Below are 25,308 nucleotides of genomic sequence, written 5' to 3' on the forward strand. Positions count from 1 at the left end.
TACTCCAAAGCAGTAGTTGGCGGTAATGCACCTCCTTTCGCATAGGATAAGAGCGCAATTAAACCCCACCGAAGAAGAAGGACTCTTCAGTTGTCGCGCGTCGCATGAGTTGATTTAGCCGAGACGTTGTACTCATGTTATGCAAGTTGTGAAGACAGATACGGTAAGGAAGTTTATTTAATTTTGAGTACACTTTAACATGAGTTTCTCGAAGAGGGGTCACATAGAATTCCATCAACTATCAAGAACTATCTGACAGGTATCGCATTTGACGTTCTATCGATAAGTTGATACTTGGCTAACATTCAGAAACTAACTTTAAAAATCCGCAAGGGTACCTAACGTACATATCACAGGAGCTGGTGGACTTCTCTTATATGTTACTTCTTTTGAAAAAGTGTTCAAGTAACATGTTTTTCAAATAAGCAGTCAAGCTAGCTAACGTTAACTAGTTCTGACTCCCGACTTGGTGCCTATGCTGGAGGTGTAGACTGACGATACATTCGTATTGAAGAAATGTTAGCTGATTTGATTAGCTACGTGTAAAATAATATCTAAAAAACTATCGATAAGACAATTAACCGAGTTGCCTATTCACACTCACTCCATTAGCTTGTTCGGTACCTTTGCTTGTTTAATATGGAATGGCACATATCAGCTAGTTCACTGGAATGGCACATTATTGCACATCTTTCAAGTTTTTTTATTGTTCTTGCGTTACGTTGGTGCAGCAAGTCTAGCCGAAAAAACACAGCGTAAGTCAGCTAGCTACAATTTTCACCGCAGTTTTTTATAAATTGATTTTATCCAGTTGCAATAGACACGCTAGATTAACTTTAGCTAGCTAACTTAAGAGCTCCGAATACTCTAGGAACGTCAACATGTTGTTTTTGGCAAGAAGTTAGTCAGGAAAATGGCGAGCATTGTTGGGCTGAATGGCCTGTTCTCGTCATTAGGTTATGTCAAAGAACAGTAGACTCACTGAAACTCAGGCGAGGAAAGATTTCATTGTTTTAAGTCCTCAACAAATCCCATTCAATTAATTTATGCAAATGCATGCATAACATTCCGTGGAAATGAATCCAAATTATATTGAGGCCACCATTAACATTGTAAACGAACAATAGCCTTGCTTGATTAATAAGAAGAAAATGTAAACTGAATTTTTTAAAGCTCAGATCAAATACAGGATGAATCTATTCCTAACTGTGTGCACAGTTTGGCATCCGCCATTTTGTAGACTTTTGAATTTGAAAGAAAGATAAGAGAAAATACACTGAAACATAAAACTCAGTATACACTGCAAGATGGTGCTAGTTTGAATGCTCAGTACATTATCAGAATGTTGCATCAGTTGCCCCAATGCATGGAAACTCATATTTGTTCGAAATCATTGCTGCATCATCTGAAATTATTATTGAGAATTCCCAATTGAGAGAAAAGGAAAAATGGGAATGAAATGCTGTCAGCCTAAATAAAAACAAGGTAAGCTTTTCAAAGTTGTAGTTGTGGGTAACCATGCACCACTGCAGTAAGTACACCAAAGTTTATTTGGGTTTACTTACTGCAGTGGTGCATGATGAGATTTTTTTTATTAACAGCAGAAGTGACATCACTGTTCTTCAAAAACTTATGATGCTTTGAGTATTTTTTTTACTAGTGAGCTACTTAGTTGATACCAGATATCTTGCATAGAATTTTCAGGGGCAGTGTTATCTATAAAAATGTCAAAATTAGGGATGGCACTGATTGATCGGCCATCGGTCATAATACTGCAATTGGCCATCGGCCGATAGTTTGAAAACAACCGATGGTCAGCTCAGATTATGTTCTGTCAATCAAAATGAAACAATAGTAAATTGTTTATTATTCAAGAGGTGGTTTTCATTTGCCTGTCAGATACAAAATAATTGCGCTTCGTTTTCCATGTTCAGTGTTTCCCACGTGATCACTAACGTGATTGGTGTATTGTTTTGGGTGCACCAACATTTGATTGGCTTGGGGCATTTGAGCAGTCAATAAAACATAGATAGATAAACCATTGATGTCTGCTTTTAACATGACACCTATTGACCAATTATAACCAAAATGTACACTCCTTGGAGACTCTTCCGGATATTTGCAGTGCTGTGAATACGTTTTTGCCCCCTTCCTGATTTCCTCTTACATATTTGTCACACTGAATGGTTTCAGATCTCTAGACATGTAATGTAATATTAGACAGAGGGAATTTGAGTAAATACAAAACACATTTTTAAATTATTTATTTAATGAAAAAATTCATCAAACACCAATGTAAAAAAGTAATTGCCCCCTTAAACTTAACTGTTTGCACCACCTTTAGTATCTCTTCTGGAATTTCCTTTGATCGTGGGTTAGTGTGCTTGTAGAAACATTGTGTTAATGTCTGCATTCTGATGATAAGGTTATGAGTGAGGTTTAGATAGGGCTAAACCTCAGATTTAATAGGGCTGGCTGCAATTAAGCCTGTTTGTGTTCAGTCTGCTAAATCAAATGATCAATTAAATTTGGTTAACCCCTTCATGCAAGCTCCCTAGTGGCCAGGATGCCTGTGTCCTGAGATTGCTCAACTCAGTTATTCTGCGCTCCTGCAACAAAACAATGAGTGAAAACAACAAAGTCTGTGTTATAGCTTTATTAGGAGACTACACACGACAAAAGTTGCCAAATACGCAGTTTCTAAGTGTCTCCATTGTTACATAGGTTGTCCGTTTATCAAGCACCCCCTCCCTGCAGTCTCATCTGCAGCTATATCCCCCATGAATGACATGCTGGACAATAGCATCTATCTGGAAGTTCATAAAAATATTCTTTTCACTACCAAAAATGTATGTTCCATCATAGCAACAAGATGAAGGCAACAATAGCCCAAAGGTATGCCAATAAATTTGGTGAAAAATGCTGCTCACTGAATAGGGAAATAAGTGAAGTAATTAGGCCTATAAGTAATTGTATACCACCTCATTCTATCAATGACAACTACTAAATATGGTAGAAATACACAATTCTACCTTTGGTTTTAAACATCCTTTTTAAGATTCAGTGGTTTCAAGATTAATTTATTGTCTTGGCCAATCCACTTATAATCTCTCATTTGCAATGCCTGTATACCTTCTCAGATAGCTATGCGGAAAACCACACATGCTGTTTACGCTGTTGTGGCCCTTTCCAGTTCATTCCGGTTTGATCGACAATTCTTTTATCCAGTAGAGGACAGTAAGCTTTCCAACAATGTATGACGTGTGTCCAAGGATGTATGATGTGTCTAACTTGATGTCTAGAACTGCGCAACAGTCTGGTCGCATCTTCACCACTTTACACATTCAGCCACACTGTTAGCAGAAATACGTAAAGACATGCACCAGGTGAGGCGTAATTAATGTTTTTATTTTTCTAAATTTTTGGGAAATATTATTAATCTTGAGACGTTCTCAGCATGGCTTAGGCATATCCTCGTCTAGTTGATATGGATATGGGCAATGAGTTGGAAGAGAAGAGCAAGGGAGGCTACTCTGAGCCCGACAGCATTGATTATCTTGAGGAGGATACGTACGAACATGGCGAAGATGTCCTTCTTGATATGTAAGTATTACTATTTGAAGTATTTCAATTATATATGTTATTTTTTCCACTCCACCTCTGCAATTGCCATGTTTTTGATATTGTTATATTGACATTGGTCAGTCAACAGCTGCTAGCCTTTGCTAATAATGCTGAGAGCTAATCATTGTTCACTAATCATAATCATTGTTATCAGAGTGGCTCATTGTGGCCTGCTTTGTCAGAATTCCTGTCACTCGCAATCAAATTGAATGTCTTCCAAGAGGTTAGTGCTATTCTCTAATGAGGACATGTCACATGCTGGAGCATAAGCGATCGTAGGAGGCTCAGTCATGGGTTATGTTTGCACTGATTTGCCGTGTAGCAAGAACATTGCCAGCATTTTCCTGAAGGTGGAATATTATCTTTTTTTTGTACATAATGTAGACTGTGGGGTATTAGTGTCTTCATAGGTATGGAAAGTACTTATTCAGATTTATTGTTTGCTGATAAATGCCAGATAAATGTTAAATTACCCTTTGATCATAAATAGCAACATTGGTGAAACCCTACAGGAAAATATCATCCCTAGTAATGCAACAAAATATTACAGACAGTAGTGTACAGAAAAGTGGTGTTTTATTGAAGTACAGGAGTGTACAATTACATATTTCGGTGTGTGTTATAATGCTTTTGCATTATGTTGCTTGTTCCTATTATACCATTTATAATGGGGCTCTGTTAAAAAAAAAAGTACATTTAAATGCTTTACAATGGAGAAAATGCATTTTATTTGTTTTTGGAGTGGTTCGGATAGGATTTGGATCCCTAGATATCATAGACACCCCTTAACTGACAAATAGATATTAATGCCCTCTTGAAAATGATGTGAAAGTGAGTGTTGTGACTGAGTCAACAGTTGATATGTTGTGAAATGTATGATTAATTTATGATTTACTGCAATGTACAATTTAGCCATTTTGGATAGATTTGGAGACTCTAGGGGACACCAGGGTACACTGCTTACGTTTTGCTTTATAGATTTAGTAGTTCTGCATCTCACCCACAGATTTTGCACACTTGTGGTCAAGGAGTTTATGATCCAGGAAATGTAGTTTTGCCTGTTTACATTTGTAACTATTTCATTGCAAACTAAAGGAGAAAATGAAAACAACTTCATTTTTGCCTAGATTTATTTGTATTTGTGGCACTTCATTATGAAAATAAACTTAAGTTAGTATTGTAAATGGTACATGGAATGGTAAATGAAACTGTATTGCTTCAGTTAAGCCATTTCCAAGTCTCTGTGATGCTCACATCTGGAGTCATAAAGCCTTAAATAGAACACTCCCACAAGGGTTGAGGATTGGCCATATTTGGCATCTGCGCAAAGGCGTTGATTGATTGAGTGATGAAGGGGGCAGTTACTTTTTATCATTGGTGATATGGATGTTTGATAGCTTTTTTCATTAAATGGGATAATAATTTAAAGATGTGTTCTGTGTTTAGTCTGTTTTCCTTTGTCTGATAATACATTTGTAAAATTACAGATCTGAAACCATTCAGTGTGACAGACATGCAACAATAGAGGAAACAAACAACATGCAGCAATTATGAATTCTTAAGCTGAAAGGACACAAATTGGATGAATGGTCAAAAAAAATTTCTGTCTCTGTCCCAAAATTTGACATGGTATTCCCTGGCTTAGAGTTCAACAAACAAGTTTCATGATGATCAGCTATTGCTAAGCCTGAAACATTCCCACTGACCACCAGACTGGTGGGTGGCGGCAATATTTTTTCAGATATGGCTTTATCATTGCACATCCAATGGCAGATTGACAAAAAGTCATAGCATACAAAGATTCATAATAGTGAAAGAACAAATGCAACTATTATGTTCCCGCTCCAACATTTTCAGTTAGCAGAAATGTGAAAAATAAAGAAACGACAAATAACAAAAAACTAAATAAAAAGTGTGTATTGTGTGAATATTTATGGGACATACCCTCTGAATATCTGAAGTAAAATACACCTTCCTGGTAACCTATGAAATAAATGGTAAATGGACTGCATTTATATAGCGCTTTTATCCAAAGCGCTTTACAATTGATGCCTCTCATTCGCCAGAGCAGTTAGGGGTTAGGTGTCTTGCTCAAGGACACTTCGACATGCCCAGGGCGGGGTTTTTGAACCGGCAACCCTCTGACTGCCAGACAATCGGTCTTACCTCCTGAGCTATGTCGCCCCTCTATATACTATATACTATATACCTCTAAATACTTAGGCTTTGTCAGTCATACACTCTGCTTAAGCTGTGCTCTGTCGTACATTACAGTACATGTGATCGATTTATTCTGACCATAGGAATGGAAGAATAATAACGAGTGCCTGCCAATCATCGTCACTGAGCCAATTATATCCACTCTCTTGGGTAAATTGTCCTAGTGTTTTTTTGTTTTGCCTTTTTAATAGTATTTACGTGTGGGAGCTTTTGCTGAAATTGGTTGCGTAGGGATTCAAGGATTATACTTCACCTGTTTATTCATGATACTCCCAGATGACAGTTAGCATTTGGGTGTGGTATCATGAATTCTTTGAACTATCAAAAGCCTGGTTGTTGGCTAGCATGCAAGTGCTAGTTAGTTGGTTAGTTAGCTAGCTAGCTGGCTATCTTTGTGCAAAAAATGTTCCCGACGTGTGCCAATGAAACCCGGATTGTATTAGGATGGGACTGGGAATGATACTCTATCCTTTATGTTATTCATTTACAATAGTTTTTAATTGAAGGATTGTTGTGAAACTGTTTATGTTGTATTCAATATTTCAATATAAGTGAAATTGTCGTTGTCAATAAATATTGATATCAGCTTCATATTGCAGAAATGTACTAGTCTACTGCAAGCATTCTACAAACATATATTTCAGTAACTCAACAAAACTACACAGTCGCTCCAGCAGCCTGTGTGTTTTGGACTGTGTAACACTGGGTTTGTCACTGTGTCCTTGAAGCACAAGAAAACTGATAGTAGTGACTTCAGATAAGTGAAATATGGGTATTGGTTTGCATATCGAATGGTTTTAAGAACTGTGCATTATTTTAGACAGAAGTATTTTGCATTGCCAACCTTGTCAAATCGTATATAGACTGCGACTAGCATAATACGCCTAGCATCATTAGACAAGTTTAGCATCTAAAAATTGTCCTTTTGGACAGACAGCTGACTGATTATTGTTCTTACGGTACAATACATTTTATATGAACTGGATTGTTCGAGAAGACCACATGATATGCAATTAGACCTTTAGTAAGAATGATTATGGATCAAAATAGCAGGCTTCTGTGATAACTAAAACTGATTTAACCTTTATTTGGAAGCTGCTGTTCCACCAGAAGTTTTGAATATCTACGTTCCATGTGAATCCATCTTGGTCCTCAGTAATGGATGAAGAGCAAGACTACTCATTCACAGGAAACACAGAGCACAGTGTGCTTGATATTGGCGAAGATCTGAGTGAGTATAAATAATTTTTTTTCGTTGAACTAATTTAAAGGAAAATGCATCTGTATTCCTGGCTTATGTTACACATTTTTTGCAGTGTTTTACATGCTGAAAGAACTATTGGTCTTAATTTGGTGCATTAGAGGGGATTTGTAAAAATAGAAAAAAATTTTCTCATGTTAGGACAAGCAAACATTTTTGTGCAAACAAAATACTCCTAAGAATACATATGTGTAGAGGGGATAAAATTAAACTGAAAATTAAAAATTGTGATTATTCAGTAAAAAATGCACACAGTGAAATAAGCTTTTAAGAAGATGTCCATCAAATTTTATGATGAGAACTTTACTGTGAATAGAGTAATTCACAACACACAAAAGTATGTGAAATTAACTGTTTTCAAACTGCATTATCAAAAATGTCTTTGTACTGCCCAGCGGCTACTATGCCTCAAAACAATTCCTTTTATTAATTCCAGGCAAAGCGGCTCCTTACTTTGTTTACATTTGCATGGTCCAATGTTTAAAAAAACCTGTTGGTTTTGCTCAGTTTCACTTGCCTGTTACTTGGTCTTTTTTGCCTTTTCCCTTCCCTGGGTAGTCTGCTGGCTTGATTTTATTAGAAAATGGCTGATAATTCCTTGCTTCCCTGCCTGGAATGACTTCACACGTGGCAGAGCTTCTCCCCATTCACAGCTTGTACTTTTCAGAGACTTGGGGCTCCCAAACACAGCACCTGTGGATCTGTGGCCTTTTACTTCATTTTGGACATTCTTTAAAACGAGTAATAACCAAGTGTTTGACAAAGGACATAGGCATGCCGACATGTGTCGCTGTGCCACTCTTGTTCCTGTCAGGTCACGTTGTGTGCATTTTGCTTTTAATTCACTCTGAATGATAATATTTATCCGTCTTTACACTGCTATACCAGTTAAGAATGCTGGATTAGAGCCGGAAAAACTGAAACAACAGCCAATTTCCACTGATGTTCTTATAATCTTTTACCCAGTATGTTCTTATTACACTGCTCAGAAGAACCAGCATGGATTCCATGATTATCCACTACTATACAGTCCTCTTCATCACTTGCTGTTTTGTTTGCATTATTCCCCTAGATTTCAATCTTTCCAGGATTGTTCATGAAACATTTGAATCGTGGACTGTGCCATCAGTTTAATAATTTCCCTTTCCTGCTTTATATTTAATAATTCTCTGATTTCCTCTTCTGTCCAGTTATTTCCTCTATCCCCTCCTGTGGCCATCATTTTATTTTTTCCTTTTTTAATCTTTCCCTTATAGCACAGGTTAGATCCGTCATGTAGTAACTTGTGCGGAATAAAACCTATGGTTGTGTGCATGATTGTGCTTTGCAGGGCAGTTTGATACTTCGGATTAAACGTTATGCTTGCTCAGTTAAGCAAGCAGCACTTGCCTAATATGGGGGGCAGCAGGGAAGTATGCAAAGGGCCTAGATTCAATAGTCACGGTTTGAGTGATTGTTCTATGAGTTCTTTATGCAGTAGATTAAACAAATGACGAATTTATGCATAACATGCTGGAGATTGTTGTTGTTTATTGTTTTTGTTGGATAAGGGTGAGGGATGGTTAAGGGGTATATCAGCAAGGTGGACAGTTCAGTAGCATGTTTGCTTCCTTGGTCGGGGCTGGTGGTGTCTGTAATGGTGCTGTTGCCTTTCTTGAGGGCACGTGGTGTAAATAGCTTCTGTATAAATGGTTAAATAATCTCTTTTTTTCTTAGCAATCTTGTGCTTGTTAGCTCTCTTTTGCAGTCTCGGTTACTCTCTCCTCTGCTATCAGTGAGCCAGGGACTTCCTGCACACCCGCCCTGTCTCTGCAGGTCTTTCTCTGAAGAAGCATCCGCAGGCAGGATGCTGACCAGCGGACTGTCCCTCAGTGCCCTCATGCCTGGGGGCAGCATGGCTGTTTTCTGTGTGTCCCCAGCACCCTCTGTCTGCTGCACCAGTCATTGGTCCTCCTGGTGTTGCCTTATGTGCTTTTGGACCTGCTACTGCTCTTGGTGGTGCTTTGGGTTTCAGCTGGTGGATTTGGTTTCCTCCCAGTCCCCATCTGTGACGCTAACATAGTGGATCACTCTCAGAAGGCAACAGCAAACAGGTGACAGTGTGTTCATTGCACCACTAATGGGCGAGCATAATCTAACACCCTTTAAATGCTCCCAGTGCTATGAATGTCTCTGCTTGATCCTGGGCTGGAACTGCTTTCAAGCATGGCACATAAACAGGGCACTGAGGTTGTAGCAACCCCACCCCTATTCTCTGATCCCTTGCCTGTTTAATGTTTTTTAGGTCATTTCTCTAGCCTTTTAGGACCTTGTTATTAGGCGTCCAGGTGATGAAGCTGCTGGAACTCTATTATAACTTAATTTTTATTTTTTCTTCAGGGAAAACAATTCTCTCCCAGACTATATAGTGAAAACTCTTCTCTTGCAATTTGTTAGAACATGGCAGCAGTTGATCTGGTGTTGGCGCTTTAGGGCATGTGCAACTTTGAATATTCATACATTTCAAACTGTTTGACATGGAGACATGCAACCAAGACTGCTAGATGCCCCTGCTCACAAGAAATCCGATTAATGGTAGATTTGGTGTGAACCGTCATCGTACTTGTCTCTAACTAAGTTGTGAAGCAATAGTTGATATATGAAAATATGGCTGAATGGTGAATCAATCAAATTGACCCGCATGGACATGTCCATTAAAATCACTCATTTATTCAGGACATGGTTTTTGGCCTGAGGAGTGTTTGACTGAATTGAAGGTTTCTTCGGTCTGAACAAGACAAAACTTGAAGTGTCAATAGCTTTAAAAACATGGCCACTATTTTTTAAAATTTATATTTGGCATTGTTGGCCATTGTTCTGTATGGAAAAAATAATACTTGAGTAATAATTAGTTTCATTTTCATGAAGCATAAGTCGGATAAATTTGGAATAAGAACTCTTCAGCTGCCTAACTCAGTTGTGAAGTGGCAGACACTATAGGGGACATTATGAAATAATTTATTCAACATGACATGGTAGATATGTGGAAGAAATTTGGTGCATGTACATGCCCATAATTTTTTCAATTGTGCGGGTTTGCAGGTGGCGCTGTGTCAGTTGCATTGATGTCATGCATAATACATTTGCAGCCATACTGAACATGCCTGCCAAATTTTTTTTTTAAGTTTTTGAGCACCAAAACCCTTGGTGCTTGGCCCCCTAATGAAGTAAAATGTCTCAAACTAAGTTGTATTCAGAGCATTATTGTCTCTAACTAAGTCTATTTTGACAGTATATGCAAATCAAAGTAAGTGTCAATTATTTAGTGTCAATCATTTATAAAATCAATGTCTAAAGAAGTAAAGAGTGCCCTGATAGTGCAAAAGATAAAAAGACTCAATTTTAACAAATCAAACAGCATTTGCATTGGCTGCTGCTTTCTTTGAAGAATTTTCTGCATTTTTCTTTTACTTTATTGTCAGCATCCTTCTCAAAGCCAAAGTATTTCCAAACTTCAGATCTAACCCTCTTCCATGGGGAAGAGCCCTGTTGTTTCTGGTCACATTATCTCCTACTGCAGTGATGTATGACTGCCACCATCTGCCATGGTACCATGAAAACTTCCTTTATGTTACTGGGCACACTAAATGTTGGAGAATAAGAAGTGCTCCCCTTATGTCTGTTGCCACCAGTTATTACACTTCTTAAGTTTTATAGGCGGTTGGATAATGTGCCATGCCACAAAGCGTGCATCATCTCAAGCTGGTTCCATGAACATGACTTTAACCTTAGTTTACTCCAGTGGCCTGCACATTTGCCAGATCTCAATCCAATAAAGAATCTTTGGGTTGAGGTGGAATGAGAGGTTTGCAGCATGAAGGGTTGGCCAAAAAATGCAGGAACTGCATGATGCTTTGGTGTCAGCATGGACCAAAATTCCTAAAGAATGCTTCCAGGACCTTGTTGAATTCAGGCTTTTCTACAAAGTACTACACAAGTGTAGCTAATAGTGGCCACTGTGGTTTTTGTTGTTACGAAATGTTTAAATCAAAGTAAAAAAAAAAATGTAACTAAATTGTAAAAACTTTAGATTTAAAGTTTTAAGTGTGTTGATTATTTGCTATCTTCTGGATTTTTATTTGTATTTTTAACTGACCGCAGCTCTATTGCTCTGTCTGTCAGTCGGTCGGTCGGTTGGTTGGTCTACAAGTGTCCCACCCCATAGCGGCCACAGTTTTCGCCCCAGGAGGCTGAAATTTGGCATGGAGGTTGGTCATGACCGAAGGTAGACCTTTCAGGCCGATTGACCAAGAGGGGGCGTGGTGATGGGCATGGCCTATCACAAAAAGGCGCATAACTCCCGAATGGATTCACAGATTTGCACAAGATTTCGTGGAAAGGTTGGTCATGAGCCAAAGAAGAGGTCACGTGTTTGTGTGAGGGTGTGTGCGTGGATGCATGCACACATGGATGCATGTGTGTGTGCAGTCACAGATATTGCGGATTTGCGCTTGTTTGGTGGGAGGTCCCATGATATGGGAGGTTGTCTGTTATCCTAATTACTGCAAAGTATCCGTTGGTCCTTAAAGTTGGAGAGTATTAAATTTATTTAGCAAAAAATAAGACCTTAAATGGTTTTCTTTTCATTAAAAGAATTGCCTGTATAGTTACATTAATTCAGAAAAAAATTCTGATTTAGTTTGTCCTGTATCATTACAGAACCTTAAGGCAAGTTTATGCTTCATCGCAGGACACGTTTGGGTGTCGCTCAACAAAGCAAAGCGCAAGGAGCACCTCCAGACACCATCATAATTTGTTGTGCTGGGTGACTGGACAAAGCGAGTGCTCCACTTCATATTTTGATTTTGGCTGATGTTGATGTGGACAGGATAGAGGAACTGTTGGAAAAAATAGCCATCTTTTGCAAAGGTTTAATTCCTCGTAATCAAACGACGTCAAGTTCAAATTGTCAAATGTTAGCTTTCTGCTAACATTCCTGCTGCAATATGCCTTTGCCAATGTACACCCAGTGTATAACTTGCCAGTTTCATTCTCGTATCCTGTTTCTTCTGTAGTTTATGTATTAGGTGAAAATAGTGGTGGATGCTGCTTATAATGGATAGAGTATGAGTAAGAATATCGTTCCTGTATAGTTATAGATTTGTTATACATCTGAATTTTATTTTGTTTTTGTGTGTACTCCCATTTAAGGTTTGGTAGTTTGTGACTGTTATAAGCAACTGTAAATGTTGCAGCTCTCACATGAGAACATCTTAGATTGAAGTGTTTAATATCAATTCATACAATTAAATCTTGTGCGCAATATCACTGGGCATGTGGCCTTAAATGGATAATCATTTGTCAGCTTCATATTTTAGTTGAGCTAAAAGTCAGCTGTGAAGGATTTTCTCCTAGATTGTATCCTGTAAAATGTATTTGTTAGGTAATGTAGTCATCTTTACAAAGCTGTGGAAACGTTCCTGTAAAACTCACAATTACATTTTGTACTTTTATTTTTTTTATTTTTACAGGAGATGACAACTTCTTTAAACTTGTTCAAGACTTCTTGGGATCACAGTCTGGAGAAAGATTTTGCTTTGATACACCACCCTGCAAGAACCGATTGCTGATTCAAGTGGGACTTATTAGAGAGGATAACAAAGTGTCTTGGGGAAAAATTGTGAAATGGCTTCAGAGTATTTTCCCTATGCATCATTCAACTGATTTTTGTAGTTTGATTCAAAGGAGTATTGCAACAGCTTTGAGTTTGAGTGGAGATGCAAGAGAAAATTTCCTTGATTCATACGTGAACTTTGAATATGTTGGTCCAATTTGTGATACCTTTGGAATTGGAAGAACAGATCTGTTAGAAATGTCAGACTTCTCTGATCAGGCAAAATGCTGTGAAGTCACGAATGGCCTGATATTGGAACTTAGCAATTTTATCTCTAGGGAAGAAATGGACGTAACAGCATTGGTGTCATGGTTGAGGAATTTCAACCCTCAGTTTTGTAGCGATGGAAAAATTCAGAAGGCTAGCAAAGTCCTTCAAACAAAACTCAAGAAATTAAAATTTGACTATCGAATGTATCAGAGGAGCAGGTCTCGGAAAAATGGTATGATGGAAAAGTTTCTTCAAGCTAAATTTGAATTGGTTCCCAAAGTGCTACATGTTAAAACCAGGAAGCCACATCGTTTAAATCGAATGAAGAAACGTTTTCTCTCAAAATGCCATCACGGTGAGAAACTGACAAAACAATTTCACAAAGATAATGATGTCTTGGTGGCTACATCAAAACAAATTCCGGATTCCCTTCCTCAAGGTAATGGTGGGGGAAAACTGAAGGCCAAGTCAGAAGTGAATGAAAAAAAAAATGTTTATAGGTTCGCTGCAAAATCTGAACGTGTCTCTGCTGTTCAGTCCAAAGAAACAAACAACTTACTTAAGATAAAGAAAGAATGTGACTCTTCAACAAAAGAACATTCATTAGAAACAAGAGAATTGACTATATGCTCAGTAGGAAGTCCAGATGCAGCTAAAGCTGAGGCTTTAACATTACTTGATGTTTCCATGCTTTCACTTCAAAAGCTGTCCAGTGTCTATGGTGAAAAAACAGAAGAATCCAAACAAGTTTCCAAAGATCTCCTCCAAAAAACTTTTCTTTTAATGTTGAATGAAGATCCTGTCATGAAAGAGTTCAGTGAGAAGGTCAAGAAGTTTCAAAAAGTGACATCGCCATTACATTTTCTTGACTGCAATGCACATTTTCTTCATGAGATAAGTGATGCAGTAGAACAGCAGATACTTGCTTTTGAAAGGGAGATCATTTTGTCAACTGGAGAAAAACTAGGACGTGACAAGAATCCTAAATTCTCCAGCTTTGTTAACTTCACAGAGAGTGCAGCTTCACGTTATATCCGAATGGCCAGTGATGTTTTGAGCCCTCGAGGTGAAACCAAGCACAGCTGTAGAAAACAGTGGCTTCATTTTTGTCGAGCAACAGAAAAGCCTTCTAGATTAGCTGTTAGTCAATCCAATCGCTTCAACAATTATTTTGAAGGGGCTGCAGGTCTTGTTCATCATCATACTGACATCGTTAATTTTTTTTCAGATTCCGTGTTATCCAACACCTCTGACCAACTGAATGTCATTCAGGAAAGTGTCAGAGATGATGCCAGTGATCAGGTTATCCAGGCCCTTGTTTGTGTTCTTGCCATTATCTACTGTAAAATTCTGGGACCCTATTGGCAGCTTTTAAAGAGCAGTGCAGAGTATGTGTACTTTCACAGATATGTACACTGCCTTTATCAAAGCCTTGTGCAGTGGTCTGAGGATTCTTCACTACTCCTTTTGCCAGAATACTCTGAGAACAATATGTTCCATCAGTTTTCCCTCCAAGAGAAGTATTTTGATGGGGTGTTTTCATACTGTCGACCAAATTCTAAAAATCAATATGCTGCCCTAATCAGGAAGTGCCTAGAGAAAATCATGAAAACAATCACAACAGTGACTGAAGCAAATCTGAAGGATTTCTTACCGGGTGGTGTTTACTGCCAAGATCCTGCACCAGAGATATCAGCTAAACTGAGAAACTGCCAGTTGTCTCATTTGATGGGGGAGTATGCTTATGGTCATGCGTACAAGTACAAGTCCAAAAAGCTGGACAGTTCAGCTGCTGCTCCAATGACCAATTCTCTTGATGCTTCTAAAGATGGTCCTACAATTCTGCAGAGTAACAGCTTTGCCACTGTGTTGGACCATAGTGCTACCAACACTGTGCAGATTTCAAATGAGGTGACTACCACTCCTTCAGAAATGGTGCCTCATTGTCAAGGCAAAATTCCAGAAAGCAGGGTGGTTAAGTATTTACATATGCCAAGAGAGGACGTGGATCCAAAGGGGGAAAAAAAACTTCCCCAGGACATTACAACAAAGAATTCAGTCCTTGTTGCAGTTGCTAAAAATGGAGGACCATGTACAAACAAGCAAGATGTTGACCACTTATTGGCCAGACTGGATGGTGCTAGTCATGCTCAGAAGCGGGAAGCAATTCGATGTGAAATCAGTTACCAGAAAGTCATTCTCGGTTCGAGAGACAAGAACCTGAATCAAATTGGCTTCTCTCTAGCAGACATGGTTACCAAACTGAAAATGGTATTACCAGATAATGGTGATGCAGGTATACGCACAATGACTGAGAGATCAGTGTGTAATAAGGAGGATGAAATGAGTCATAGCCCGCACCAGTACGCACATGAAACTACATGCAGTCCAGAAGCTAAATCTTTTATCAACAGAGGCATTAATTTGGGAAAGAGCAGAATGCACACCTACAAAAATTACAGGGAGAACTTTGACTTTCAGTATTCTCCTGTTCACGATTGAAATGGCAGAACTATTTGTGTCTATTTCAGTCTGTATTTCTTTTATATAGCACAGGGTCTTGAATATTTTTGGTATTAAACTTGAGTGACATGGTAGGATGTGCAAATTAATTTACATGTCTGATTGAAATGCAACTACTTGAAAGTCCAACTATTTGGCTTTACTTGGTGCATTCTAAATTAGAAAATTGAAATTGGAGAAATTTGAAAGGAATCTGAATATGTATTGAGACACTTACTATACAGCTGTGTGGGAATCTTTATGTTCATAGTATATATTTTATTATTTGTAATGCCAGAAATTCATATGTGGTCTGTGAATGAACAATATATAAAGGTGGTTACTGTTTTTGCTGGAATGCTATAAAAAGCTTCAATTCTGTTGTTACTACTTGGAAAAACACCCAGGTTGGGGCTACAATTAAAATGTGGATCTTGAGGAAGATTTTTTGTTGAACACACTAAGCATTTATATGTAATCCGTGTTACATTATGCCCTACTAAAAGCTAAAATCTGCAACTTGTATATTTCATTTTCAGACTTATTGACTATCTGCACGTAGCTTTCGCGAACAGTATTAGTTGCCTGTAATTCCTTCGTTTTACAGATTTGATTTGCATTTAAACAAGATTTACTTAGTAATTTGTACATCTTTCACAGAAGCATTGATCTGTTCACTGATATGGGGGAAGAAAAGCACCTTTGAGATGTCCATCTCCCAATGGGGTAATTCTGTCTTTTTCATCACGAGACACTTGCGCCCACTTAGTGTCATGCTTTGTATGCAAGCTGTGGCAAGTAAGATACACTACATGACTGAAAGTATGGACACCCCCCCCCCCAGTCTGGGGCTGATTTCATGGTTTGGGCTAGTTCTCTTAGTTCTAGTGAAAGTAAATCTTAATGCAATGACATTCTGGAGAATGTTACTAACCATCCTACAATAAATGGCATAACATTGAATAAGCATTCAGTTTCCCTTTAAATGGTATGAAAGAGGAATTATATTGTAATTTCTTCGTTCAGGCGTTCTTTTGCAAATTATGGCAAAGTTCCCATTTGAACTTTTCATTGTGGACTTGATGTCTGCTGTTTTAAAGTGAACTCAAAAGTGGGGATTGCGGTGGTGCACCACATTGTTCTGTATGTCATGCTACATTTATGCTTCCCTGTAAATCTGTAAAGATGGAATGAATTTTAAGATGTTCATATTGCAATAACAACATTTACGATCAACATTAAAAATCATTACCAAGTACCTTTTTTTTTCTTTGTAAATAAGTGAATATTAGGAATCAGTGTTCCATTTGTTTGCAGCATTTTAAGTATTGTAAGATATTTTCTTATGTTTGCCCAGAAAATATCTTGTGTAGTCATTTTTTCAAAGTGTAACATGATTGAGATTAAAATATTTTCTATGTAGACATGAATAAAAACATTCAATTTTTTACTTTGTCCAACATATGTTTTTGTGAAATGTTACCTCTACGCTCTTTGTGCTACGTCTTTCATATGCTTATTTTGGTAACTCCGCTAACATTTCCTCTGTGCCATTGCTTGTCCAACCTCAGCACTGCTCCCCTTATGTGGAATCTTTCATAATGCCACATTATGAAGGATTCCAACGTAGTGTTGCTTGAAGGATGAATCTAATGTATGGTATCCAATCTTATTCAGGATTGCATTGTAATGGAAAAGGTTTCTTCTATATAAATAATCTAAACAACCTTGTGCACTCACTTATTTTTTGCTTATTCTTTTTCATTGAACTTGAAGATGAGGTATACATTCCCCAAAGTTTATAAATTTGATGATAATTACAAATACATTTGATGTAAAATCTAATATTTCTCAAATGAGACCTGTATATAACATGATTATAATATGCACTTGTATAATTAGTTACACTAAATATGTTATGCTTAATTTGAAGAAATATGTCAACGGTGAATGGGAAATTAGCTGAATTAAGTGAATTGTACAATCATGATGAGATAAATATAAAGCATATGTTTTAATAGGCATATCAATTCTAGCATTAAATGAATTCAATTTTACCTTCAACTTAATATGGAACTTTTTGCCTTCATATGGGATGTCACCCTTGAACAACCTAAAGAATTTGGGGATTTTTATAGTGCAAAGCAATACTTAATTTTAAATATTGAATATTACATTTTTAATATGAGAGCTCATGTTAATCAGGAGGGAAGCTTTTCTCCTACACATAATAGTTGATAGTTGATTTTACAGTGGAATTTCCCTTTAAGGGTTTCTGTACCCTATATCAGCATGTTAATTTTCGTGTGAATCAACCAGGTGAAAAGTGACGTGAAAAAACTAAACCAAAATGACCACCAATTCTATATGGCAGCAACTGAAACACACATATTCCTATTGAGGTGAGTAGTTACTGTAGCAAGTTGTAAATGTCTGTTGTGACTCCAGAAAGGGTGATGGGGGCGACATAGCTCAGGAGGTAAGACTGTCGGCGGGTTGCCGGTTCAAACCCCGCCCTGGGCGTGTCGAAGTGTCCTTGAGCAAGACACCTAACCCCTAACTGCTCTGGCGAATGAGAGGCATCAGTTGTAAAGCGCTTTGGATAAAAGCGCTATATAAATGCAGTCCATTTACCATTTACCATTTGATGGTGTGCTGTCCTCTGGTGGACAGCACAGGTGCTACACACAGGTAGGGCAGCTTAGGCTTTATTGCATTTGGCCCTGCTGCTGCACATAGCCTAATCAATGCACCTGATATAAAGGGCCCTAGGCCTAAAGAGGGCTGCTTTTCTGGATGTTTCTGCATGTTGGTGCCTGGTTTGTGAAGTGGGTCGTCTTTTGTGATTGTGATTATTTTTTTAACCTTACGTTTTCCTTAGAGGTTTTGGTTGCCAGCTTGGCCTTTTTCTTGTTTTAAAAGGATTTCTGTCATTTTTGGTTTATAGCAGTTAACGGGCAACAACTATTCTTGTTGTCTGTCTATGTCTGATTGCAGATTTGGGTAGGATTAAAAATACATCTGTGTAAAGTATGAGAGTGTGTTTGTGTGTACGTGTGTTTGCTTGTGCGTACACGTGACCACATGGGTGTGTGCGTGTGAGAGAAAGAAAGAAATAATTAAAACAATTAAATCTTGTCAATCTTCGTTTGTTTATGCAGTGTTCTATTTAGGCTTTATAACTCCAGATATGAGCATCACAAAGATGTGGAAAATGGCTTAAATGAAGCAAGACACTTGTATCATTTACAACACCAACTTTAGTTTATTTTTGATGTGGCATATTGGGCCTCACACTCTTACTGTTCGGATGGTTTGTATGCATGGTTTAGTTTTGGTATGTATTCTTTTTTTTTTTTTGCATGCCCAGGGATAACATTTTTCTGTAGTGAAGTGCTTCACAAATGTTGCTATTTGTAATCAGTCAAAGGTAAATTTTACATTCATCTAGCACATATCAGCACACCGTAAATTTGAATTAGAGTATTTTCCTTGCCCATGGAGACACTAATACCCCGTAGTCTACATTATGTACAATATTCTACCGTCAGGAAAATGCTGCAAATGTCCATTAGATAAGTGCTGACCTCTTGAGAAACACTAAATTTCATTATGAAAGCTGGCCACAACAAGCCACTGTGCTAACTATAACTCAAAGGTGGAGTGGAAAAGATTACACATATAATTGAAATATTTCAATCGGTAATTTGAGATCTTTTCACTTCGCTGTCCTCTTCCAACTCACTCCTCAAATCCTTATCAACTATATGAGGATATGCCATGCTGAGAAGTTCTTAAGATTAATAATATTTCAAAAAACAATTACATCTTTTCACCATTAGGAAAAGACTTATAGGACACTATCCGCTGAACAGACAAGCCCTCAAGGGAATATTTTGTCGATTTTTTTCCCCCTCCCAGTGTTCAAATGGCAGATTATCAGTTGAACTCTGGAGCTGTGACGCACATACTTGTGGCCCTCTTTGGAATGGGCTCTTGGGTCTCTGTCAACTCGCTGTGGGTTGAGGTGCCAGTGGTGGTCAATGTTCTGCCTGAAGGTCAGTGTGACCATGTTTCTCTGTTTTAATTTACAAAGAAATTTCTTTGGACATTCATTGTAAAATATATCTAGCCATATCACCAAATATTTTGTAAATCTAAATTGAACATGGATCACCACTCAATAGATTTCTGTTGAGGGGTCATACAAAAATGTAACAGAAATTGATAAATCAATTAGCTGCATGGAAATTGCAATGTAAAATAAGTTGCTCTGGATAAGAGCATCTGCTAAATGCCTGTAATGTAATCTAATGTAAAATCAATTTTGATATATTAATCCAAAAGATATTTTTAGTTGAGAGTGTATTGTCCAAATGCAATAATATGTCTTTTAAACTTTCTTATAGGTTGGAACCTGCCTGCCTATCTCTCTGTGTTAATTGCCTTTGGAAACATTGGCCCAGTGATTGTGACTGTAACACACTACTTTGCACCAAAAAGGCTGAATGAACAATTCACTATCCACATCATTCAGGCACTGGCTGTGGTGGCATCTGCTTTTCTGGCCATTTTTTGGTCCCATGTGGTCAGCGTGGCTGGGGAGCTTCACTCTCTGCCTTATCTCCTGTTGGTATTTGTGCTGTCAGTTTTTTGCTGTACATCCAATGTTACCTTCCTGCCCTTCATGTTTAGGTTTCCTCCTGAGTACATCCGAACCTTTTTTGTTGGACAGGGCCTCAGTGCCCTCTTTCCCTGTGTGGTGGCACTGGGACAGGGTGTGGGAAAGCTGGAATGCCTGAACAGCACCATGGGAAATGGCACCCTGGAGCCATACTACTTCAAGGAAAATTTTCCTGCCCAGAACTTCTTCTGGTTCCTGTTTGCCATGCTTGTATTCTCAGGCCTCTCTTTCCTGGCATTGACATTCCAAGTACCTGCTCAGACAGCTGCAGAAGATGCTAAAGGTGCAGGCTCCTCTATTTCTAGAGAGGAAGTTGAGGAGAGTCACCCTCTACAGAATGGAGGCGCAGTAGGGTTGAATGACCAGGTGGAGGTGGTGAAGCCCCTTGCTGCTGAAACCTTCTGGACATCACACAACATCTACTTACTTGTGCTGTTGGGCATCTCAAATGCACTAACAAATGGAATACTGCCCTCAGTACAAAGCTTTTCCTGTCTACCCTATGGCACCATGACTTTTCACCTCTCAGTCATCCTTGGAAATATTGCTAACCCCCTTGCCTGTTTCATAGCCATGTTTGTCCTCTGCAGGTAGGTGTAGTATCTGTATGTGTTTGTGTACATATGCATATATGCATATAACAGTTAATTGGAAATGCATTGGGAGAGTGACACACTTTTTGTTTTACAGTAGCTCTGGACTCCAGTACATTGGATTTGAAATTGAACAGTGAATATGAGGTTAAAGTGAAGACTTCAGCTTTGGCAATCTGTGTAGGAATTGCATAGCTTTTTATAGATCACCCCCCCCCCCCCATTTTAGAAGACCAAAAATAATTGGACAATTGGTGGTTCAGCTGTTTCTTGGCCTGCTGTGTGTCTTTGCATTATTAGTTCATTCACAAGAAAGCTGATAAAATGAGTTAATTCTCGGTGTGGAATTTGCATTTGGAGTCTGTTGTCATTGTCTTTCAACATGAGGACCAAATAAGTGTCAATGCCATTAAAGCAGTCTATCATGAGGCTGAAAATCAGAGTAAATCCATTAGAGAAACAGCCAAAACTTTGGGTGTGTCAAAATCAAACGTTTGATATATTGTTAGGATGCAAGAATGCCCTGGTGAGCTCAGCAATAGTAAATGACCTTGTAGACCACAAAAGGCCACTTGTGAAGAAACCCCTTGTCAACTGTCAAACAGATCAAGAAAGGGTGGACCAGCTCCATACTAATGCCCATAATTTTGGTTGAGATGTCGGATGTCAGGTGTCCACATACTTTCAGCCATGTAGTATAACTTGCCCAGATCATCAAACTACACTCAATGTTTCCTTACCTCTAAGCAAAAGTCAAGCATGGTGTACTTTTAAAGAATATGTAACCTTTTCTGTTCATTTCAGCAACTGTCATGCCTAGAGTACCTTCAGAATCCCACAAGCAAAAACAAAGCATATAGTGGTTAGATTTGCTTGATACTTACTCTTCTCTGTCCCACTATTACAGGTCTGGCATGGTGCTTGGGGCGGTGTCTGCAGTTGGTGGGTTATTTGCAGTCTACCTCTTGGTTCTTGCCGCCCTTAGTCCCTGTCCTCCTTTCCTAGGTAACAATATTGGAATTGCTTTGGTGGTGAGTATTACTGAAACATAAACATAATGTAGATGGAACAACATATTTAATGTACAAAAACAGCTGTATTTTTTTTTGTTACGTACAAGAGCAAAATACAACTGTATTTTAATAGTACAGTCTTAAGTAATCAGCAATGTATACAAAACAGCCACAACTTCTCAAGATGCTTCAGAGAAAGGTGGGTTGACATGTCTGATAATCTTTGTTCAGGTGACCTCATGGATTATCTTCACGGGCGTCTTCTCCTACGTGAAGGTTGTGATTGGGTCCCTACTACATGAAGCGGGACACTCTGCTTTATTATGGTGTGGGGTCTTCATCCAGGCTGGCTCACTGATTGGTGCACTGTCCATGTTCCCTTTGGTCAGCATATACAATGTTTTCAAGCGGGCACAGGACTGCATAGACAGCTGTAGTGACTAGAACACAATGCTGGAAGCCGGCTTTGAGGATTACTTTCACTTTGAGAGGTGAAACCGAGTACAATATCCTTTTTGTTATTAGATAAAACTGACATTAATAACCATTAGACTTAGGTTTTAACACAGTGTTGTTAGTTATTTTCAACTATGAATCTACCATATTTTGTCCTCACTCAAAAGATGCAATCATGTTTATGAGTATTTGAATATGACTCATGGTTTTAAAAAGTATTTTGAAACTGTTTTGTACAACTGTCCATGATATATATGATCTTTGATAATATACTCTTTGTAATATCTACAATATAAAACAAAATCTAAAGTGATATATACCATGGTTTTAAAAGTTCTTATTGACTCAGGATTAAGGTAACTCTCTTGAATCCACAGAGGATGTGAAGGATTGCCACAGTGAAGAATGTTTTGAAGAATTTTTACTGCTGCTGAGTTCCACTTGGTGCAGCAGTCAGAAATGCATGTATCCACATAACACAAAAGTCTGATGTAAATTAAACACTACACCTGCTAGTTCAAGAGATACTGTATCGATCTAGTCTAATAATAATAATAATAATAAATGTCACAGCGAGTGAAATTCATTCATTTTTCATACAAATTCAATCCTGGTTGCCCCTACAATTAAATAATGGACTATTACGGTGTTGATATTACTAATAAATTGGTCTGTGCACTTGCTTGTACTTTAATTCCGCTAACAAAAGTAATCACTCGCTGGATCTAAAATATTTTGAAAGTAGTCTTCCTGAAAATGTATGTCCAACTGATAAAAATACCCTATAGCCTAGAATAACTTCATTGTACACTTGGGCACACTGGTCGCTAAATTGAGAGGTTGTGACAATGAATATGTGACAATATGTCTGGACATTCCAAAGTGGGGAGAAAAGTGCTAGAAAATGGGATTTACCTTAATTTTATAATGATATTATTAGCCACACATATTGTTAGGCATACTCATTTTCAGATTTTAATTTTGAAGCCCCCTAGCTACATACAAAGGCGTACGGATACTAACGTCTGCTCTGGGCTGTTAAAAGGTTAGTTTCTATTTGGTAAATTCTGTAAGTTTCTTTCATTCCCATCAGCAGTGCCATAAGTCACCTGATCCTCAGTCTACAACCACTATCATACTGCTGCTGCACTGACAGAAATGTTACAGTAGCTGAAGACTGAATCTTGCAAGTCTCAAGTTGTAACATAACGAAGTCAAATTATATTGTATAAAATTCAGTTTAAAAGTGTATATTTACTTGTGTAAGTGGCAGTGAGTCTTTAATAAGTGTTGCAGTCAATTTGCTAAGACTGATTTTGAGAGGTATGATATGTCAGTGGTCCATTTGCCAAATGAGCAGAAATTTTGAAGAAAAAAAAAAAGATCGCCATCTTATTTTTTTGTTGAAACTTGAATATGAATGAAGAAAGGACCATGTAATGCAAATGATGCTGTATATCTAATGGGTTTTATTGTTTGTGATATGAATAAAGAATGTTCAAGCAGTTCAAAGACATCTTTAATGTAACATAATTTAATTTATTAACCATACTCATAATCTCAAAATTTTAACAAGCTGTTCATTTGTCTTAATTAGGTGCTTTCTTAGGTGCTTTTAGAGGGATTATTTATTTGGGTAGGCACATTTCCCTAAGTTTCCACTACCTTTCAGAACAGTCTGCCATATAAAACTCAACAGAAGAGCAATGTTTTTCTTCTGAAGTTACTGAATTATGAGCCAAACAGATTCAGGAGAAACTAACTAAACTGAGCTTTAGATAGTAAATATAAGCTTTAGTTAGCCATGTGAATGAGGATTATAGCAAATTACAAGTCTGTGTAAAACGACATTTAAAGAGAAAGGTCCAACTTTCTTGATTCACTATATCTGTTTCATTATTCTCTTGTCAAACAGCTAACTCTTTGGGTGACTTAATAAATAAATATGGCTACAGGACAGTAGCACGTTAGTAAGAAAAATTACAGTAGCAGTACAATGTAGGTAGCTACACTGTAGCTAAGTATTTAGTATTAATTGAATCTTTTTTTTTTTTTTTTTTTTGCAAACAAATCAAATGGATATCATTTACCATGTTATAATTATCTGGCTACATTAATGGGATGTAACATGTGTGTAGCTAAATTACATTATTGGACCTCCTCAGGTAAAACTTATCCCATGCTAACTGGCCTTTTGTATTTTAATTATCAATTAAACAAATTTACAGTTCAAGCTATGGACACAAATAAAAAATGGGATTCATAACATGTAAACAAAAAGCACAGACCACATAAAAATAAGCATTTGATTCTAATTAAGGTTATCATCACATTACAGAACCAGCATTTAAAACAAAAGGTGTTGGGATATAGGCCTAGTCTTATAAATCATCATAGTTATTTTGCTCTTGTTTTCCTACATTTGATAGCTTTAAAATTATTTACAAAATCAGTCATTAAAAGTCCATTAAAAGTTTGGCAGGGCTCGATTTGTGGGAGAGGTTCGGGGCAATCTGAGGACCACGCCTACTACTCTCCCACAAACCGAGCCCTGCCACAGACGTAAGGTATAATGCCTTTCCACTTGCACTAATGTATACAGTATTTCCCTATAATTATAACCAGATTAATTAAGTCAGAGACATTTGATGGAAGGCTGTCCATGAAGAATCTTATGTGAGAGTATCCAAATATTGGAACAGCAGTCATTTTTAAAAATACCCATGTCTGTATATCCCTCCAAAATTGGTTGGAAAAGGAACAAGAGGGGCAAAAAAAGGGAAAAAAATGACTGCTTCCAAAGAGCAGGTGCATGTATCAGAATCAATTCTCAACCTGTTTTGCAGATAAATACCAACAGGATTTGGATGTGATTACTTTGAAATGAAGTTCTTGGCCTTGGGGCCAACTGGTTATGAAATATAGCACAATAATACCTTCCTTAAAGACTTAATATTACTGTCAAAGTTGTATATACAAATTATATTGTTGAAATTACCAAAGATCTTACTATTAGGTCTATTTGTTCCTGCAATCAGCATATTATTAGCCTTCCTAAGAAAGTGGTCTAACCCATCCACTTGGAGGGCCGG

At 37.8% G+C, this 25,308-nt stretch overlaps 1 protein-coding gene across 13 annotated transcripts; it reads left to right on the forward strand.

The window, feature by feature from the left end:
* Nucleotides 1-17: 17 nt before the first annotated feature.
* Nucleotides 18-23,721, forward strand: slc52a2 (solute carrier family 52 member 2). Of its 13 annotated transcripts, XM_064347107.1 has the most exons (6): nt 18-163; nt 19,392-19,528; nt 19,880-20,744; nt 21,655-21,778; nt 21,992-22,251; nt 22,594-23,721. In XM_064347107.1, exons 2-5 carry the CDS (start codon nt 19,399-19,401, stop codon nt 22,202-22,204), a joined length of 1,332 nt encoding a protein of 443 aa, XP_064203177.1. In that variant the 5' UTR covers nt 18-163; nt 19,392-19,398; the 3' UTR covers nt 22,205-22,251; nt 22,594-23,721. The 13 variants fall into 13 exon arrangements, with proteins under 13 accessions (XP_064203177.1, XP_064203174.1, XP_064203168.1 ...); XM_064347104.1 differs by having other exon boundaries at nt 19-163; nt 21,992-23,721; XM_064347106.1 differs by having other exon boundaries at nt 138-259; nt 21,992-23,721.
* Nucleotides 23,722-25,308: the final 1,587 nt, after the last annotated feature.

This window comes from Anguilla rostrata, chromosome 8 (assembly GCF_018555375.3).
Source record: "Anguilla rostrata isolate EN2019 chromosome 8, ASM1855537v3, whole genome shotgun sequence".
Taxonomy (NCBI): domain Eukaryota; kingdom Metazoa; phylum Chordata; class Actinopteri; order Anguilliformes; family Anguillidae; genus Anguilla; species Anguilla rostrata.